At 41.3% G+C, this 18244-nt stretch overlaps 1 protein-coding gene across 1 annotated transcript; it reads left to right on the top strand.

The window, feature by feature from the left end:
• Window positions 1-9729: 9729 nt before the first annotated feature.
• Window positions 9730-17967, top strand: CCNG2 (cyclin G2). The gene is made up of 8 exons (XM_016207519.2): window positions 9730-9802; window positions 10700-10837; window positions 11527-11664; window positions 12720-12970; window positions 13168-13246; window positions 13341-13439; window positions 15940-16145; window positions 17518-17967. Exons 2-8 carry the CDS (start codon window positions 10700-10702, stop codon window positions 17639-17641), a joined length of 1035 nt encoding a protein of 344 aa, XP_016063005.1. The 5' UTR covers window positions 9730-9802; the 3' UTR covers window positions 17642-17967.
• Window positions 17968-18244: the final 277 nt, after the last annotated feature.

Raw genomic sequence — 18244 nt, 5'->3', positions numbered from 1 at the left:
CCAGAAGTTCCATTTCTAGGCGTCTATTAGAGAAACTCTTGGGTGTGTGCACAAAGAGATGGGGGAAACCTGAATTGCTGCATTTTTTGTAATAGCGATAAATTGGAAAGATTCCCAAAGTCCATCCATGGTAGAACGAACAAATAGAGCGTGCTATACGTATACAGTGGAACATTACATAGCAATACAAATTGCTATGGCTATGGGCAAACATGGACAGAGCTCCAAAATATCATGCCGAGCCGGGGAGGGGCAGCAAAAGTCGACGTCACCCAGTATTCTCAGGGGGCTCCCATTCCGGCCCTCTCCCAAAGGAACAAACAAACAAAAAGCAAACCATGATGCTGAAAAAAAGTCATTCGATGTGATTATACTTATACAAAATTCAAACAGTAAACAATATATAATTTAGGTATACATATAAAATAATCTATTTTTAAAAGGAAGGAAATAATTAACTGAAAATTTGGTACTAAAACTACTTGTAGAGAGAGTGAGGGATGAGATCTGAGGAAGGCATCCAGAGGTTTCAAAGGTACTGTATACTATTTAGTACCTTGGGTGGTGGATATACAATAACTTGTTTTATGAATAGTTTTTAAATTGTACATACACTGTATATATATTCTCTTTTATGTATATTTCACAATACAATTAAAAATATATATATTGGAAAGGAGACCAGAAGATTTTGCATCACCACAATAACATTAGTGTGTTAGATTTTTTGGTTATAGGGGATTTCTTTTTATTTATTTATTTACTTATTTATTTATTTAAAATATATCTTTTTTGATTTCAGAGAGAGGGAGGGGGAGAGAGAGAAACATCAATGAGAGAGAGTCATTGATCGGCTGCCTCCTGCACGCCCCCCACTGGGGATGGAGCCCGCAACCCAGGCATGTGCCCTGACCGGGAATCGAACCTCGATCTCCTGGGTCATAAATTGATGCTAAACCACTGAGCCACGCCCGGCCCGCCTATAGGGTATTTCTTTTCCCACATTTTCTGTAATGTGTTTTTATTATTTTTGTAATTCTAATATATTAAAGTAATCCATTTATAGGGAAATTGCAATATTCTGACTTAGCTCAAATGAGTTACAAAATATCACTTGAAGTAGTTTTAGTTAGGAGATGAATTTCACAAATATCAGAAAAACAGGTGTTAAAAGAACATCCTGAAGGTGGAAGTTCTACTGACGTGTACTCCTGAGTCGTTCAGATGCTGCTTATCTGTTCTTAGGGCAGAAGTTGTTTGCTTCACAAAATGGATATAACATTCTGAATTGAAGGGAAAAGACACTCAATAGCAGAAGCAACTGTTTTTAAAAGCACCAAGAATCGCCTCCTCCGCACAGACTTCCCTAATCTCCCTTCCCGCTCCTGAGATAAGCCTTCTCCCCCCTTGCTGCTAGGCTTTGTGCACACTCCCATGTTGCACAGGCCACAGAGCAGCATTGTTATTTGTTGCTCAGCTCCCCCCACTAGGCCCCAGCTCCCTGTGGGCAGGGTCTAACCGTAGTCACTTTGTATCTCCTATTTCCACCACTGTGTCTCAAGTAGCTGCCAAGTCAATGTTTATTAAATTAAACAAAAGAAGCAGCGAAGATTTCAAAATGCAATCAAGCTGTAGTTATAATAAAACATGGCTACGGGAACCTGATTATTCTTGGAAGCTAATCTTCATGCAGAGTGATTCAATACGTTTCTACAATGTTTAAATATAAGATCTAGAGATGATATCATTATGTCCATCATAAAAACTTACAAACATTGCCCAACACAATAAGCACAATAAATTGGTAACTGCCAGGCACATGCCAAGAGAAGGATCTCCCACGTATTCTCCTTGTGTTACCCCTTCCCATCTCTACCCCCTTGTTTCCAGCACAGGCTCTAAAGCCCAAACCTGTTTTTACAAGTGAGTGAGTGGAGGGCCTTGACTTCCACTTAGCACAGTGGTATGCGGGTTCCGCAAACAGGAGAACAGAACAAGCCATGGTAGGGCAATCAGAGTATTTGTTGATTACAATCTTCTGTAATAAAGACAAAAAATACTTCTGTGTAATAAACGGAAAACAGCTCAAATGCCTGCAAAATAGCCAATAGGAACACAGCAGTAATTTCCCTCTGGCACCTAAATATCTGCAAACTACAAGTATGGCATACTTGTGATGTTTCAAACATCTTTAAGAGCTCTCTCTGTGATATCTAAAGAAAGGTGGAAAAGAGAGAGCCTCTTTTTCCTTTTGCTACTGCTTTCCTAGGATTTGAGTGGCGGGGCTATGCTAAAATAACTGGCCTGCTTTGTTAGAATCACATTAATCCAAAACTTCAGGGCAAAGGCAGTTAATCCTGGTAGGCCTGGTCTCTAGCTGGACAATTTCTTTTCAGATTAGTTTGATAGAGAAAAATGAGATTTCTTAAAAGTATCATCACTTGCTATTGAAGAAAAACAAAAGAACACATACACGCAGAAGAATGCAGGTGAATAATTTATTGATGAAATTTCCTAATGAAACAATCAAATCCAAATTGCCATAGTTTAGGCTAACCTAAACTACTGATACACCCTTCTGCATGAATTTAATAGAAGGTATAACCAAATTGATCAAGCTTATGTCCAACTTGGAGTTTTATTTTCCTTCTTCTTGAATACTAGAATCATCATAGTGGTTAGGAGTGTGGGTCCTAGAGTCAGACTGTCTGTGACTGAACCCTGATTCCACCACTGTCTGCCTGTAGATCAAGTTACTTAAACTTTCTGCACCCGTACAATAGTGCTTACACTTGTGTGTTATGGGCATTAAAATTATGTCAATATATATAAATCGAAGTGTGGATTCATTGTGAGGCTAATACAATTTAGTTTCAGGGCCCCTCACTTGAGGAGGCTCTTTCCAAAGTCTCAGGATGAGCCCTGGCAGTGTTCACATATAAGATTTTTTGCATTTTGCAAAAGTAAGATATTTAACTGCAGTCAGTTAAGGCTGTTGTCTCTCTCCATGTCAAATTCCACCGTACCATTTTCCCTTGTATTTGGAGTTGCTTGAGGGTCTGTCATTATTTTGGGAATCTGGCTAAGGGGAAGTTGAGTACATAGCATTTTAACTGAAATGTGGAAACAAATTTGGGGATGTTTCAATAAAACAGTTGAGAAATCACAGACTCCTAATTTGGATGTAATAGAAAGGTGTATTTTTTTTTGTCATTTATAAGTACTTTTATTAAAGAACTAAGAAAATTCTGATGAAAATATAGGCTGCTCCCCCAAAATGTATACACACACTTTGAATAATTATAAAGGCTGTGTTTATTAAAATAAATTTTATTTTCAAAACTGAGCTATCAGCTGTTAAAGCGTGTATACATTTTTGGGGACACCCTGTACATGACGAAATCAATGGAATGTGTTTGAATATCAAGAAACAAACTGTAACAAATCCCCTCTATCACCCATCATTCCAAAAGCAGAATTTCCTTAAAAAAGAGAGAAATTTCTAGTAGAACTGATAGGCTTTTAGATTGTTTGATACTCTAGTTAGTGAAGGGAAAGAAATCATATCATTTGGAAAAAAACAGATTTCTTATAAAATACTGACATTGACAAAGATAACACAGAACTCAAAATATGCTTCTGCAATAAAGAAACAACTAGCTACCTACTGAGTACAGCCAGTTTTCACTGATGCCCTGAATTTTTACAGCTCATTCATGAAAAAAAACTTGATAAAGGTTTTCTCAAATCAGACATCAATCCTAAAATAGAATATATTAATAATGAGTTATAAAAAATGTTTTTTTCCCTTTTTATTGAATTTATTGCGGTGACACTTGTTAACAAAAGTATGCAGGTTTCAGGTGCACAATTCCACAACACATCATCTGTTCACTGCATTGTGTGTTCACACCCCTGAAGTAAAAAAAATGTTAACAAATTTAAGCTTACCTTACTTATTCATATCACTTTAAATGTCAATTGCCTTTTCATTTGAGATCAAAATAAGAGAAAATTACTTTCACAGAAAATAAAAACTTCCTTTAGAAATAAGATGATATGTTTAACAGATGTGTCCTAAACGACTCTTTGCTGACAGTGTCAACTTCCCCTACCACTGTGATGTCAAGAAAAGACAGGAAATATCTGACTTAGGTTATGGTTCTTGGAACACATCATAAAAGAAGAATGTGTTATGTAAATAATAATGTACAATGTCCCAGCCTGGGCCACATAAAATATATTTGCTTTGGCACAGACCCACCACTTTGAGATAACCAGCTGGTTTCAGAAATCACCATAATTTCAGTTGCACTCTCCTTTGCCAGTCTTTCCACACCATCTCAGAGCTACTCCATTATAGCAGTTAGCTTTTAGCATAACAAAGAGCTCTGGAGACGAAAGTAATGCATTGGTCCACAGATCCAACGGGCACTGGTTCTCTGGTTTCACAGAGTTTGCACAAGTCTAACCTGCAAGGCTAGTAGAACCCGGAGGGGCTCACCGGCCCGTGGCTCCCGCTGCGGTCATTCATTTGGCTCTGCAGTGCGGATAATTCCCACAGCCCCAAAGCTGAGCACAACCATATGTGGGAATTTACTGTGCTGTGAATATCACTAACACTTGCATAAATAAATAAGCCCTCCTGGGAAGGATACAGGATGTTCTATCATTAACAATAGCAGCAACAAAATATACAGGGTGCCCCCCAAAATGTATAAGCACTTTAACAGCTGATAGCTCAATTTTGAAAATGAAAGGTATTTTTTTTTTTTTTAATATATCTTTATTGATTTCAGAGAGAGGAAAGGAGAGGGAGAGAGAGAGATAGAAACATCAGTGATGAGAGAGTCATTGATTCGCTGCAGCCGGCAACCTGGGTATGTGCCCTGACCGGGAATCGAACCCCGATCGCCTGGATCCTAGGTCGATGCTCAACCGCTGAGCCATGCCCGGTCGGGCAAAATGTATTTTAATAAACACTGCCTTTGTAATTATTCGAAGTGTGTGTATACATTTTGGGGAGACATCCTATATATGGTAAATAGATTGGAAAATGTTGGATTGGCTAATTTTGGGTTTGAGGTCTTGTCCAGGAGAAAGTCAGAAAGTAGAATATATGAGATGTTCACCGATTGCTTAAAGAAAGGGATTACTTTTGCATGTAAATTGTCTCATTCTTTCAAGTTCAGATTTAAAAAATTTGTTCTTGGTTGAAAAATCTGAATCATTTCAAGATAGCACCTTGGGTTAGGTTATGCCTTTCCTGCTCCTCTTCCTGCAACAAGCATATTCCTGTCTCCTGTGCAGGTTCTGTTAGCAGGAAGTTTGGGGGTGACAAACCACCCTTATTGTCAGAAAACAGCCTAGGCAGGGAGCCAGAAATAGTGGAGGGGAAAGGGGAAGAGGGAGGGGGGCCTCATGTCAGGTGTACCAGTGTGTTTTTTGTTTTTTGCTTTTTAAAATGTTTTCATTGATTTCAGAGAGAGGAAGGGAGAAGGAGAGAGAGAGAAACATCAATGATGACAGGGATTCATTGATCGGCTGCCTCCTGCACGCCCCCTGCTGGGGTTCAAGCCCACAACCTAGGCATGTGCCCTGGCAGAGAATTGAATTATGACCTGGTTCATGGGTCAGTGCTCAACCACTGAGCCACAGTGGCCAGGCAGGTTTACCAGTCTTGATCCAGAGGCTCTTTCCTTTCTGGGCTGAGCTGTACCAGATTCCTTTGACAGGTCAGGGATGATTCCTTCTTTTCCCTTCTTGAAGTCACAGCTCTGTCAAAGTCCTAACAGCCTAGATATATACAACTAAAAGTGCTTTTACAAATGTTTGTATTTAATCTTTACATGTGAAGTAGAACAACTACCTCCTGGACCCTCTCCCCCACAATTTCTTTGTTTGCTTTTTCAGATTAGAAAGCTGAGGCTCAAAGCAATTCAAATTATTCAAGGTAGTCAACGTACTATCTCTAGTGAGCTGGAAAGCTAGGACTCAACTTCAGTCATTCTGATCCCTTGACTAGCGCTTTTGCCTTACACCAGGGTATATTCTGGGACTGCATTTTATTTATCTATTTTTGTATTCCTGAGGCCTAGTACCATGCCTGGCATCTAGTATGTATTTATTAAATATCTGTTGAACAAAAAGCTAGGATTTATTGTCTAAAACTATGACCCGTGAGGAGGAAGGTGACCTCTGGAAAATTGTGAGGGACTTTTGATGCTTCATAAAGTTCAGGGAAGCCCAGGTATAAAATAGCATTTAGGGAAGCACTGTAGCAGCCTCTTGGGAATGCCCTATTTTCTTTTCTAGGTAGAAGCAGGAGTGTAAGTAGATTTGAAGGACATTCCTCAGAGCCAAGAATTCACTGAAAGAAGGCATTGTTTTCTCTGTGGGTGTGCCATTGTTTTGTTTCCTGCTCTGTGCCCACCTTCTAGTTTCAGAGTCTCAGATGTCACTGAGGACAACAGGTTCCCTGTCAGGCCTTCGTGGAGTTATTGGAGGCAGAGTATCACTCAATCCTGCTGCACCCCTCTCACTGTGCTGTAGAAGACCAAGTGTCTTATAATGAAATACATCCCTTTAAACTCCTTTCTGGGGACTGCCAAGTTTCTGATCCCCTATTTTGTATGGGTGTATGATGCAGGGAAGTTGCCCTCAAGAAAGTGTAGGGAACCAGAAAGGTAGCTGACTGGGAAAGGCTGATTAATCTCCGGGAGAATGTTTACTTAATATATAACACCTAGAGCTGCAGCAAAGTAAGCAAAAGGGAAAAGAACACACAAACAGAGCCTGGAGAAAGACTGTCATTTAAAAATTTTTTAATTAAAAAAATAAACAACTAAAACATTAGCAGAGTAAAATGAAAAAATGGCATCATTTTCTACCCCAGAAAATCGTCATTGCTAAAAGAGCTGTTTTTTGGGGGGGAGGGAGGGGATAATGTAACTACTGGACCAATACTTTTTTAATGATTGCTTCTCTTTATCTTAAAAAGATAAATGGCCCTGCCCTGGGCAGTGTTGCTCAGTGGTTGGAGCATCAGCTGGAGCACCGAATCGCAGTGATTTCTATTCTGGGTCAAAGGCAAGTACCTGGGTTGTGGGTTTGCTCCCGGCTCCTGGTTGGGGCAGGTAGGAGAGGCAACCAGTCTGTGTGTCTCTCATATTGATGTTTTTCCCTCTCTCTCTCCCCCTCCCTCCCCTGCACTCTCTCTGAAAAGCAATGGAAAAAATATCCTCAGGTGAGGATTAAAAAAAAGATAAATGAACAAAGCAATAAAGGTTCCATACTGGACAATTTGATTAGTCTTTTCTGTACTGAACAGGGTCTGCCAGGAGCAGGAAATTCAACACCATTTGCAAAACTTTGTCTTACTCTTAGAACTGCTCATCATTCCAGAGGCTGCCTGTTAAGACATATAAAATACTAGCTATGACATATGTAATATACATTTTGTGTAAATTTGTAACAGTGAACCAAAGGACAATTTCTTCATCTCTTCCTTTTTGCCTTCTATGTTTCTATTATTTTAGAAATCTTCTACCATGTAATTTAACACTTCTTTCACATCTCTTATTTTACACCTTAGCTCCTTTTCTATCTTTGCCCTCCTACTTGAAAAAAAGTCCCCAATCTCCTTCATGTTCTGGTCACAAACTCTTTCTCTCATGTGCATGTTTTCCATCCAGCTACTTTCTGTCTCTCCCTGGACTCTGTCCACTGGGCCTCTTTATACACTGTACACTGAGTCCTCATCTGTGTAATTCGAATCTTGGCTGTATTTTCCATGTTAGTTGCAGGCCCTCATTTATGTTTTTCGGCATAGATTTCCAGCAAGATGTTTATGTCAAATAAGAGTTGTAATGTTTAAAAGATCAAACAAGCACTGAACAAAATTATGCAAACTGTAAATCACAAGTAGTCGAATGTAATTTTATTTTCCAAAACCCTGAGCAAGGCCACACCTCTCTGAAGTAGGAGGATTTCTTAGATTAGTAGGAGGATGAGCTCCCCCTTCCCCCAGTTGCTCTGAGCTCCAGATGCCTGTCCAGTCCCAGCTAATGTGCAAAGGGATTTATTTCTAAAATTCCTTTGCTGCTCTGGAAAGAAGGGAAAGCTGTGGCTAAAAATATGTTATGCGACTTCTCATATTTTACAAGTAATAAAACAATTCACAGAAAACATACAGAAGAGCAGAAAAGAGAAATCTGTTCCCAGGGGCTTTCTGATTATTTAGGACTCAGAATGTGCTATCTATCTACTGATGTTTGGCTGGTGGAGGTGGGGAACTGAAGAGGGAGAAAGTAAAGAACGTTTACTATAGATGTTGAAGGGGAAACTCTTACATCCCCCAAAGATACTCCGTGTGAAAATGTCTCCAGCCTAAGGTCCCCTTTCTGCCTCGCCCCAGGAGAGGTGTCACCTTTTAATAAGGTTAACCATAATGCACAATAGGTGATAATTGATGGGTGACCAAGAACCTCTCGGAGTCTTCATCAAAACAGCAGCACAATTACCACCTCTGGGAGTACACTATTATAATTTTTAGACGTTTATGTGCCCTCGTCAATGTACACCGGTAATTTTTTTAAAAAGTCCCTTTACTGAACATTTGTTTTTTATTGCGAAAAAACTTCAAAGTACACAGAAGTAGAAACCTTCTTGTACCTACTACCCACCTTTAACAACTCAGCTTTTTGCAATTTTGTTTAATCTATCTTCTCCATTTTTTCCCTTTTGGTCGGAAAAACTTTAAAGCAAATACCAAAGTGATAGCATTTTGCTCGTAAATATTTCAGTAAGCATCCTGAAAATTTTATAACTTGATTGGTTATCGCAAAATGGACGCGAACTGCAAAGTAAGAAAGAGAGCGAGCCCCCGGGCCGGCCAGCTGCCGGGCTGGGAGCGGAGCGCGGCACTCCCCGCGGACGCGCGGGGCGGGCGGGGGAGCAGGCCCGGGCCCCGGCCCGCGACCCCTTCAGAGCGGCCCCTCCTGCGCCAGGCATGCGCATTCACACGCCAGGTTGCTAAGGCCCCGAGGAAGAAAGAATCGCGGAGTACGGCGAGAGCCAATCAGAGGGCTCAGAGGCTAATCAGTTAGCCAATCTAGATTCGCGAGTGAGCCGGGGCCGCAACCTTCTGCCAGGACCCAATCAGAGAGCAGGCTACTTTGGGCGGATTTTTCAAAACAGAGAAAACAAAACAAATCAGGGACCTTTAAAAGGTGCAAAGCGAACTGAAACGGTCTCCTTCCGCGCCTCAGCCTTACCTCGCCCGTTCCCCCCCACCGGTCGATCGCGGGGAAAAGCTGACGCCCAGATGCCACCCTCCGCCCAGGAGCCGGGAGGGAGGGGCGGCTGGTTTAAGCGAAGGCGAGCCTGCGAGGCCCGCAGCCCGGCTGGGGACGGCGGCGGAGAGGCGGGACTCTTTTTCAGAGCCTGGTAAGCGACGAGGAATCCCTCCGCGGGGAGTCACGTGCCCCGCCCCTTGGGGGTGTCGGAAGCTCAAAACAAATCCAAGGGCTTTGGTTGGGGTTCGGCGCGGGCCGCGGCGGCATCGCCCGTGGGGGGCAGGGCTCGAGGGTCCTGCGCGGCGCCCGGGAGGGTGGGCGCGCGGGGCGCGGGATGAAGCTGGGGCTGTGAGGCCGTCGCGGCCGTGACGGGGGGCAGGGGCCGGATGCCGGTCGGGGGGCACCGCTGAAGCGGCGGGTCCTCGGAGACAGGCCCGGACGCCCCCGCCGCACCCAGTCCCCTCGGGACCGCGACGCCACGGCCCGGTGGGCGCGTCTCCGGCACGGTGAGTGGCCCTCCCCGGGCTTCTTTGTTCGTGGTCGGAACTGGGGGCGGGGGCAGGGTGCCTCAGAGTGCCCACCCCTCAGCCTCAGCGCCAGCTTCGGGGGAGTGGGCGCCGAATTGGGAGAGATGTTAGTGGCATGGATGGAGAGTCGGGGAGCCTCCAGACAGTGCTTTGGTGCCCCCTCCCCCCGTTTTGTCACCGGGATTCGTTGGGGGTGGTGCTTCTTAAATGGACAGCCCCGGGCTCCCACAGTTGCGGAACCGGGGCATCTGCGGTTGGACGGCGTTGTCGGGACTCGGCGGGCTGGGCTTCGGTCGCCCGCTCGGCGTCTCGCCGACCCCCGCTCTCTCCGCCCTGGGTCCTCGCCGCTCGGGTACATCCGGAGTCGGAGCCCGGGGCGCAGGGGGAAGGCCCGGGGCTGGGCTCCGGGAGCGGGGCCGTGGTGCGGCTCCCGGGGGCGGGGCTCCGGAGTCTCCTCCCTCCGGGTCTTTGTTCGGTCGCCGGACTTCTCCGCCTGCCCCGGGGTTGTGCAAAGCTGGCCCCCCCGGAACGCGCTGCAGCGGCTGCCCCCGGTGCTTCCCACCGGGCAGAGGCCCCCGTCCTCGCGGCTCCGAGGGGGCGGGCCCTCCGCACGCCGCCGCCCGGGACTTGCTCCCGCTAGTGAACCGCGGAGAGGCCGGGGCGGGCCCGCCGGACCCGGGCGGACGTGGCCAGGGCCCCTCCCCGTGCCACACCCCCGGAGGAGTCGGAGGATCGCGCTGGGACGTGACTGAGCCCCTCGGCTCGTCGCTGGGTGTGCTAGGGCGCCCCTCGCTGGAGGTATTTTCTGCCCTGTCCCCTTGCCCCCTATTCCCGCCTCCCCAAGGATACACTAACTGTGTGGTGTCCTTGCTGCAGATGAAGGATTTGGGGGCAGAGTACTTGGCAGGTCGTGAGGGGGTCCAGCTCTTCGGATTGCTGAACCTCTACCTAGAGCAGGAGCAGAGATCCCAACCTCGAGAAAAAGGGCTGAGCTTGATCGAGGCTACCTCGGAGGTAAGTCCCCGGAGAAGATAACTTGCTCAAGCAGCTGGTAGGGCGTGTAGAGGGTATCCTTTTCTTTCTTTTTCTTTTTTCTTTTTTTTTTAGTTGAATCAAGACTAAAGGCTGACAAGTTTCTTAAAACCGAAATTAGGCTTCTTGGAGTACTAAGATAAATCTTATACTGGGCCAAGCTTTTGTTTCTTAGCTAGAATGAGAGTGATGCTACCTCTAGAGAAGCGTCTCTTCCAATGTGGCACTCCAGCCTGCAGCTTCTGGGTGGGAGACTCCATGGGAGTTGAGCAGTTCATTTGTGGAAATACCCTTTGCTTATGAAATACTTACTTATTGTAGGTTCTTAAGTGATTAATAAACAGACAAACAAAAAAACCTTCATAAAACAAGCAAGTAATCCTCTATGTCCATTACAGGGAATTGAATTATATTTCTATAACTCTCTGGAAGTGTGGCAACAGTTCACTTTTATATTGAATTGTCGAAGCTCTTTTATGATGTACATTTAAAAACAATGATATTTACACCTTTTTGTATCTGAAAAAGTGTAGTGCTTTAGTCAAATAATATTTCTCTTTCCCCCATATTCTCAAAGGTTATGGGAAAAAAATTACTTTATTTGAATCTGTGTGTATTATCCATTTAATTCTAAGAAAATCATAAACTTTGCCTCTTGGTTTTTGTTGCAGAATGATAACACTTTGTGTCCAAGATTGAGAAATGCCAAAGTAGAAGACTTAAGGAGTTTAACCAACTTTTTTGGATCTTGCACTGAAACTTTTGCCCTGGCTGTCAATATTTTGGACAGATTCTTGGCTCTTATGAAGGTATTTAATCATTTTTTTATAAATACATCTTCATTTTTCTATATCCAGTGCCTAGTACAATGGCTAGCATAGAAGGGTTTGATAAATATTTGGCAAATGAATGTAATTATGTCACTATACATAAACACTTTTAATAATTGGAACTATTACCTTTAGTGTGAGATTAAGAGATTACAAAATTAAGTGTATTGTATTTTAAGTTAGGTTTTGCTCTACCTTTCACATACCTTCCCTTTGAAGATGTAACAAAATGAAGACTACTGTATTTTAGGTATTCTCTATATATGTATACAGTCCTTAATCTAAGGTTTTCATTTCCCATCATGTTTTTGTTGGAGCCTAGATGTTTTTAATACTGAAACATAAGTGGAAGTATAGCAGTCTGTTAAAGGTGACCAGCTGCCGTTCCTATAAGTATTTTCAAAGCAGGGAGCCACAGTCTTATTAACAATTACCAGCAACTGTTAGAAAAATGTGGTGATTCTTCTGTCAGCTGCTGGGTCAGTTTTCAGGGCACTGAAAAGAATAGGGCAGCCATCTGCCCATGGCAGCTTTTACATAAGCTTCCCTCTGCACAACTGATGCAATATTTCTCTTGGGCAAAGTTGCATTGAAGTATGGGATGATTCTTAGAGATAAATAGATAAGATGATTAAAAGGTAAGTAGATATATTATTTTTATATCCAGAGAAGTAGTCTGTTTCCTAGGAGTTGAAAGCTTTATGTTATTTTGGGGGAGATTATACTGTCATGAATTTCATGAGTTTGAAATACAAAGTATACTCAGTGTTAGAAACCTGGCCTTTGAACTTGTATTTAAATTTTTAAAATCTGCATTTAAATTAACTTAAATGCTCAAATTCCTTTTTTTCAAAGAAAGGTTAAGACATTTTAAATTGTGAAAATGATTAAATATAATTGTGGGTAAGGATTAGTACAGGGAAGCAGCTTGTTTGTGTTGTGTCTTAACACAAACAACCATGTACTTTTAGGTGACTGCTTTGCTAAATCAAGTAACATTTGTTACTAGCAGCCTTTTCTGTTTTGTTTTCCAGGTGAAACCTAAACATTTGTCTTGCATTGGAGTCTGTTGTTTTTTGCTGGCTGCTAGAATTGTTGAAGAAGAATGCAATATTCCATCCACTCATGATGTAATCCGGATTAGTCAATGCAAATGTACTGCCTCTGACATAAAACGGATGGAAAAAATAATTTCAGAAAAATTGCACTATGAATTGGAAGCTACTACTGCCTTAAACTTTTTGCACTTATACCATACTATTGTACTTTGTCATACTTCAGAAAGGTCAGTGGGATTAAGAATAAAAATTTTGTATTTCAGCATTGCTGTAGTTAACAGTAAAGAATTAGAATGCCAATGAGAGTTATATTTTTACCTCCTCCAAACTTTCAACTTGCACTTTTAATGGCAGGTCCTTAAAATGGTTTAAATCTTTGAAAGTTTAGTAAATATATATTTTGTTTTTCTTTTTCATTGTATAGGAAAGAAATACTGAGCCTTGATAAACTAGAAGCTCAGCTGAAAGCTTGCAACTGCCGACTTACCTTTTCAAAAGCAAAAGTAAGCCACTTTCTTGTTTACATACGATTCAGTTTCTATTTTTAATTTTTAAAAAAACACCCTTATTTTCCTTAACACTTTTTTTTTCTTGTAGCCATCTGTATTAGCTTTGTGCCTTCTCAATTTGGAAGTAGAAACTTTGAAATCCATTGAATTATTAGAAATTCTTCTGCTTATTAAAAAACATTCCAAGGTAAATATTTTCAGTTCTTACTCTTTTTTTTTTTTTTTAAATATATCTTTATTGGTTTCAGAGAAAGGAAGGGAGAGGGAGAGAGAGAGAGAAACATCAATGGTGAGAGAGTCATTGATAGTCTGCCTCCTGTATGCCCCCGACTGGGGATCGAGCCCGCAACCGTGATCTCCTGGATCCTAGGTCGATGCTCAACCGCTGAGCCACGCCCGGCTGGGCCAGTTCTTACTCTTTAAAGCAAGTTTTCTTCCTAAATTTCATTTTATTTCCTGTGGTGACTTAGACATTAAGTAATTCTTTATGGGGCTCTTATCTTTTACACTCATTTAAAAAAAATATCTCAAATGTTGAAGTTCTCAAAATGCAGCTTTGACCCAGACAGTATTAAGCTGGAAGGAAACCCAGTCGTTAGCGTAGTTTCTTTCTCCATTCAGATGTCTCTTCTGTAGTATTATTGCAAATTGGTAATACAGTGGTCTGTTCTAAAATACATACTAGGAAGTAGACTTACTAAATATACTAATGGCATTCCATTATATCTTTAGGGCTGAATCATCCCATTAGCAACATTACCAAAACAACATCAGATATGTTTTTCTTTGTAAACCCCTTAGGCCAGCCCAGTAAGTTTCTGGCAGTCATAAAGAGGTGTAAAACAACTAAAGGCACAGTAATTTTTCTTAAAGTAGTAGTCTAGTTGAAGATATATGGAACTTAACATGTAAAGGTGTGTTCTGTCATTTGTGATTCTGTGAGTGCCAGATAATTCTGAACTTAGGGAGTACTTTGGGGTTTTGTTAGCAGAGGAGTAAGGGAGATCATGAGAGGCACTAAGACTGGGAGGCTGTGGACCAAAAGAATCTTGGACAGTGTAAGTTTGGGCAGCAAAGGCTTATGACCAGGAAGCTGGTGGACTGGAAGGGTTTGGGAATTATTTTAGTGTAGGCTTGTTGATAGAATGTCTAGGTGATAGTCACAAGCAGGTGTGAGAATATCTAACTCAAATAGTGGTTTTGGAAGCCAAGCTTGGAAATGAGGCAAGGAGCCACAAATGATCAAGATTTGGACCTGATAATGGAGAGAATGTTGGTACCATTGAGGGAAATTTAAGAGAAGTTAATTTGTGATCAAAGAAGTATGGTTTTTACCTTCCAAGTGGTAGATGTCTAGCAGATATTTAGCAGATTAGAATAAAAACTCAAGATAAATCATAGTTGGAGATCAAGATTTGAAATTTCTCATGAGGAAATAATCGTTGAAGCCATAAGAAACTTGGAATCTTTTACTTAGAGGTTGGTTAAAATTCTGGGTCTTCAGTATTGGCAGTTTCACCTTTAGGAGCCAAGTGAAGGGGAAGGTACACTAGACAGGTAAGAGCACTATCAAGTTGAGGTTTTCAAGAAGAAGGTAGTCAAGACTATTGAATTTTTTAATCCTCACCAGAGAGTGTGGAAAGGGGAGAGAGAGAGAGAGAAACATTAGTGTGAGAGAGACACATTGATTGGTTGCCTCCTGCACATGCCTGGGGATTTAGCCTGCAACTGAGGTATGTGCCCTGGGCTGGAATTGAACCCGGGACCCTTCAGTCTGAGGGCTGATGGTCTAACCACTGAGCCAGACTTGCTAGGGCAAGAGTATTGAATTTTGCTGAGAGGCCCAGTATAATGGGAATTGAAGGAGGTCATTGGATACCTAGGAGGTGATGTTAGTAGAATGAGAAGGAATGGTAGAAGCAGAATGCAAGTGGGGTTAAGATGTAGCTGGATTAGGTGGAAATGGAGGCCAAGGTGATATAAATTGTCTTCTGTTTGTGCTAAAAGTGTTTTGTCTTTAACAGATAACTTCTAGTTGTGTTTTAGTCATGAATTCATCAGTTTCAATGTAAACCTTTAATGATGCTATCTGGAAATATCTTCATCGAAAATTGACTCCTTGAAATAAACTGGGACACTCCCTGGTGGTGGAGGAACTACACCCTTTTGGGGAAATTCCTCTTCTGTCATACCACTCACTTCTCCATTAGCATATATCTGGTATCTTAGTGTAAATGCATATTTTTAGCAATCAAACAGTGCTTTGTTACAGAAACCTAAATTATTAAATTCCTATGCATTGGAATTATTAAAGAATATACTTGATAATTGACTTATTAGAATTATTAAAGAATATACTTGATAATTGACTTATTAATAGACCAGTGTTTTTAGGTCAGTGTGTTTTCTTAATAGGCAAAACTTTCTATGTATTGAATCCTATGTAAATTATCTATACCTCTGATGCTCCTCTCCTGAACTAGTGGTTACCAAATTTTGACTGCACACTAGTAATACCTGAGGAGCTTTAAAAAAATCTTTGATTCCCTGGCATGCCCCATATCGATTAAAGAAGAATAATGGGTGGGAGCCAGGCACCAGTATTTTTTTGAGTACAGGGTGATGCCAAGGTGCAGCAAGGTTTGGGAACCACTATTTTAACCTTTTGATTAAAATGTTTTTTTCAGGTTAATGACACTGAATTCATTTACTGGAGGGAGTTAGTTTCTAAATGCCTAGCTGAATATTCTTCTCCTGAATGTTGCAAACCAGATCTTAAGAAATTGGTTTGGATTGTTTCAAGGCGCACGGCCCAGAACCTCCACAACAGCTACTATAGTGTCCCTGAGCTGCCAACAATACCAGAGGGGGGTTGTTTTGACGAAAGTGAAAGGTAAGCAGATTTCCCGGACTAAGTATACTGAAAATGGGACCTGGGAATATTATAAGGCAGCAGAGGAAGTTCCTACTGTAACAACATTTCTTCAGGTGAGGATATTAGCCAAAAGTAGTTAATTATTAAAACAGGTAATAATTTAGAAGTGTGCCTCCCACCCCTTTTCCTTTTTTTTAAAAAAATAGTTTATTAACTTTTAGAGAGGAAGTGAAAAGAGAGAAACATCAATTTGAGAGCAGAACATCCATTGGCCGCCTCCTGCACGCTCCCTAGTGGGGATCGAGCCCACAGCCCGGGCATGTGCCCTGACCAGGAATCAAACCAACCTTTCAGTGCATGGGACAATGCCTAACCAATTGAGCCACATAAGCCAGGGACCCTGTTTTCTTATTTAAAAAAAAAGCCAAAATACCATGCTGTACATTATATCCCCAACATTTATAACTGGAAATTTGTATCTTTTGACCATTTTCACCAACTCCCTCCCTCCTTTCTGACAACTACCAGTCTGTTCCCTGCATCTGTGAATCTCTGAGTTCTGTTTTTTTTGTTTTGTTTTGTTTTTTCATTTTTAGTGAGATTATACAGTATTTTTGTCTTTCCTCTGTCTGAGGTTCCTCCCTATTAAAAAACTGGCTGTTTCCCATCTCCTTTGTTCTTTGAAATACAGTTTAGTTATTTTAAAAAAGTGAAACAGCATTCTGGGCTTTTCAGTGTTAGTATGAATTCCTAATATGGTATGTGGGAAGAGGCTGTGGGTTAAATGCCTGGAAACAAAAAAGGGAACCACCACCACAAATGTAGCAGAATTATGTAGGTATTTTTACGGTTTGACAGTGCCATTGTCTTTTTCAGAGTTGATTTTTATTTGTAAAATGAATTATTTAATTGTATTAAATTAGATTGTTTTGTACTATAGTGATAAAGGACCAGAAGTTCCATTTCATAGCTTATTGGTTTTTTTGGTTTGATATTTGAAAGTGTTAATAATACAATTATTGGTGCATGAAAGACATTAAAACCCTGTGATAGGAGATATGTTGTCCTTAGCCTGCATTTATTGGATTTAAAATACTTAGAATTGTACAGTTAGTTGATGATAGTTATAAATTGATATAAGAATAATAGTTTGGCACATAGTAATTTGTTTAAACCTCTTAAGAAAATCTGTATTTTCTAAGGTGATTACAGTAGACTTCACTTTAGGAAGTCCTTACAAGTTAAATTTTCTCGCCGTAAAGCTTAAATTTTGAATATAAAAATCCTGATACTAGAGATACTCGTTTAGCAGTTTTGTTTTGTCTGTAAAACATTTAAGTATATTTAAAATAATGGAACCCTTTTCTTTGTCTCTTTTTATTCTCTTTAGTGAGGACTCTTGTGAAGATATGAGTTGTGGAGAAGAGAGTCTCAGTAGCTCTCCTTCCAGTGATCAAGAGTGCACTTTCTTTTTCAACCTCAAAGTCGCACAGACGCTGTGCTTCCCATCTTAGAAATCTAATTGTTCTGTGTCAGAATTTAAAGTGTGTACAGGTTTTAAAGCAATAAATGGGGGAGTAGGTAGTTTTCTGGTCCAGCCCCCACCTAGGCATGAGTTGTGTAGACTGGAATATACCTACCTTCTATTTATTATTCAGATCAGATCTGGCCTATTTTCATATTTAATCCTAAGCCATCAAATGGGTTAGTGCCTCTTGAACAATTAACAATACTTTAGACATTGGCACTTTATTTTTCTCCTTGATCTTTAGCTACTTGGGGAGGAGGGAAGGTGTTGATACCTTCAATTTATTACTTTTCAAGAATTTTAAAACATGAATAGTATAGCTAGTCCTAAACTTTTTATAAAGCATTCAGGTGTCTTTATTTAAACATCTTGGGAGTGGGCCAGTGCTTGCTTGGCAGGGAAAATAGATAATCCTTTAATGGTTTATCTTAACCCCCCCCCCCCCATTCTCAGAACAGATAATATACTCTTAAATGTCAAACACTTTTTTTTCCTTTAAATAATCACTGTCTGATGCAGACTCTATAAACTTGGGAATTATAATGTTGCCATTTCTGTGAATTTTAGTATGTAATGTGTTAGTTGAGGT

Source organism: Miniopterus natalensis, chromosome 1 (genome assembly GCF_054644295.1).
Source record: "Miniopterus natalensis isolate mMinNat1 chromosome 1, mMinNat1.hap1, whole genome shotgun sequence".
Lineage (NCBI taxonomy): Eukaryota > Metazoa > Chordata > Mammalia > Chiroptera > Miniopteridae > Miniopterus > Miniopterus natalensis.
This window is presented reverse-complemented; position numbering and strand designations above follow the sequence as displayed.

Coding starts and splice junctions, on each gene's coding strand:
- CCNG2 (XM_016207519.2), top strand. CDS start 10,700: ATGAAGGATTTGGGGGCAGAGTACTTGGCAGGTCGTGAGGGGGTCCAG. Junction 12,971..13,167: donor CTTTGTCATACTTCAGAAAG/GTCAGTGGGATT, acceptor TTCATTGTATAG/GAAAGAAATACTGAGCCTTG. Junction 16,146..17,517: donor TGTTTTGACGAAAGTGAAAG/GTAAGCAGATTT, acceptor TATTCTCTTTAG/TGAGGACTCTTGTGAAGATA.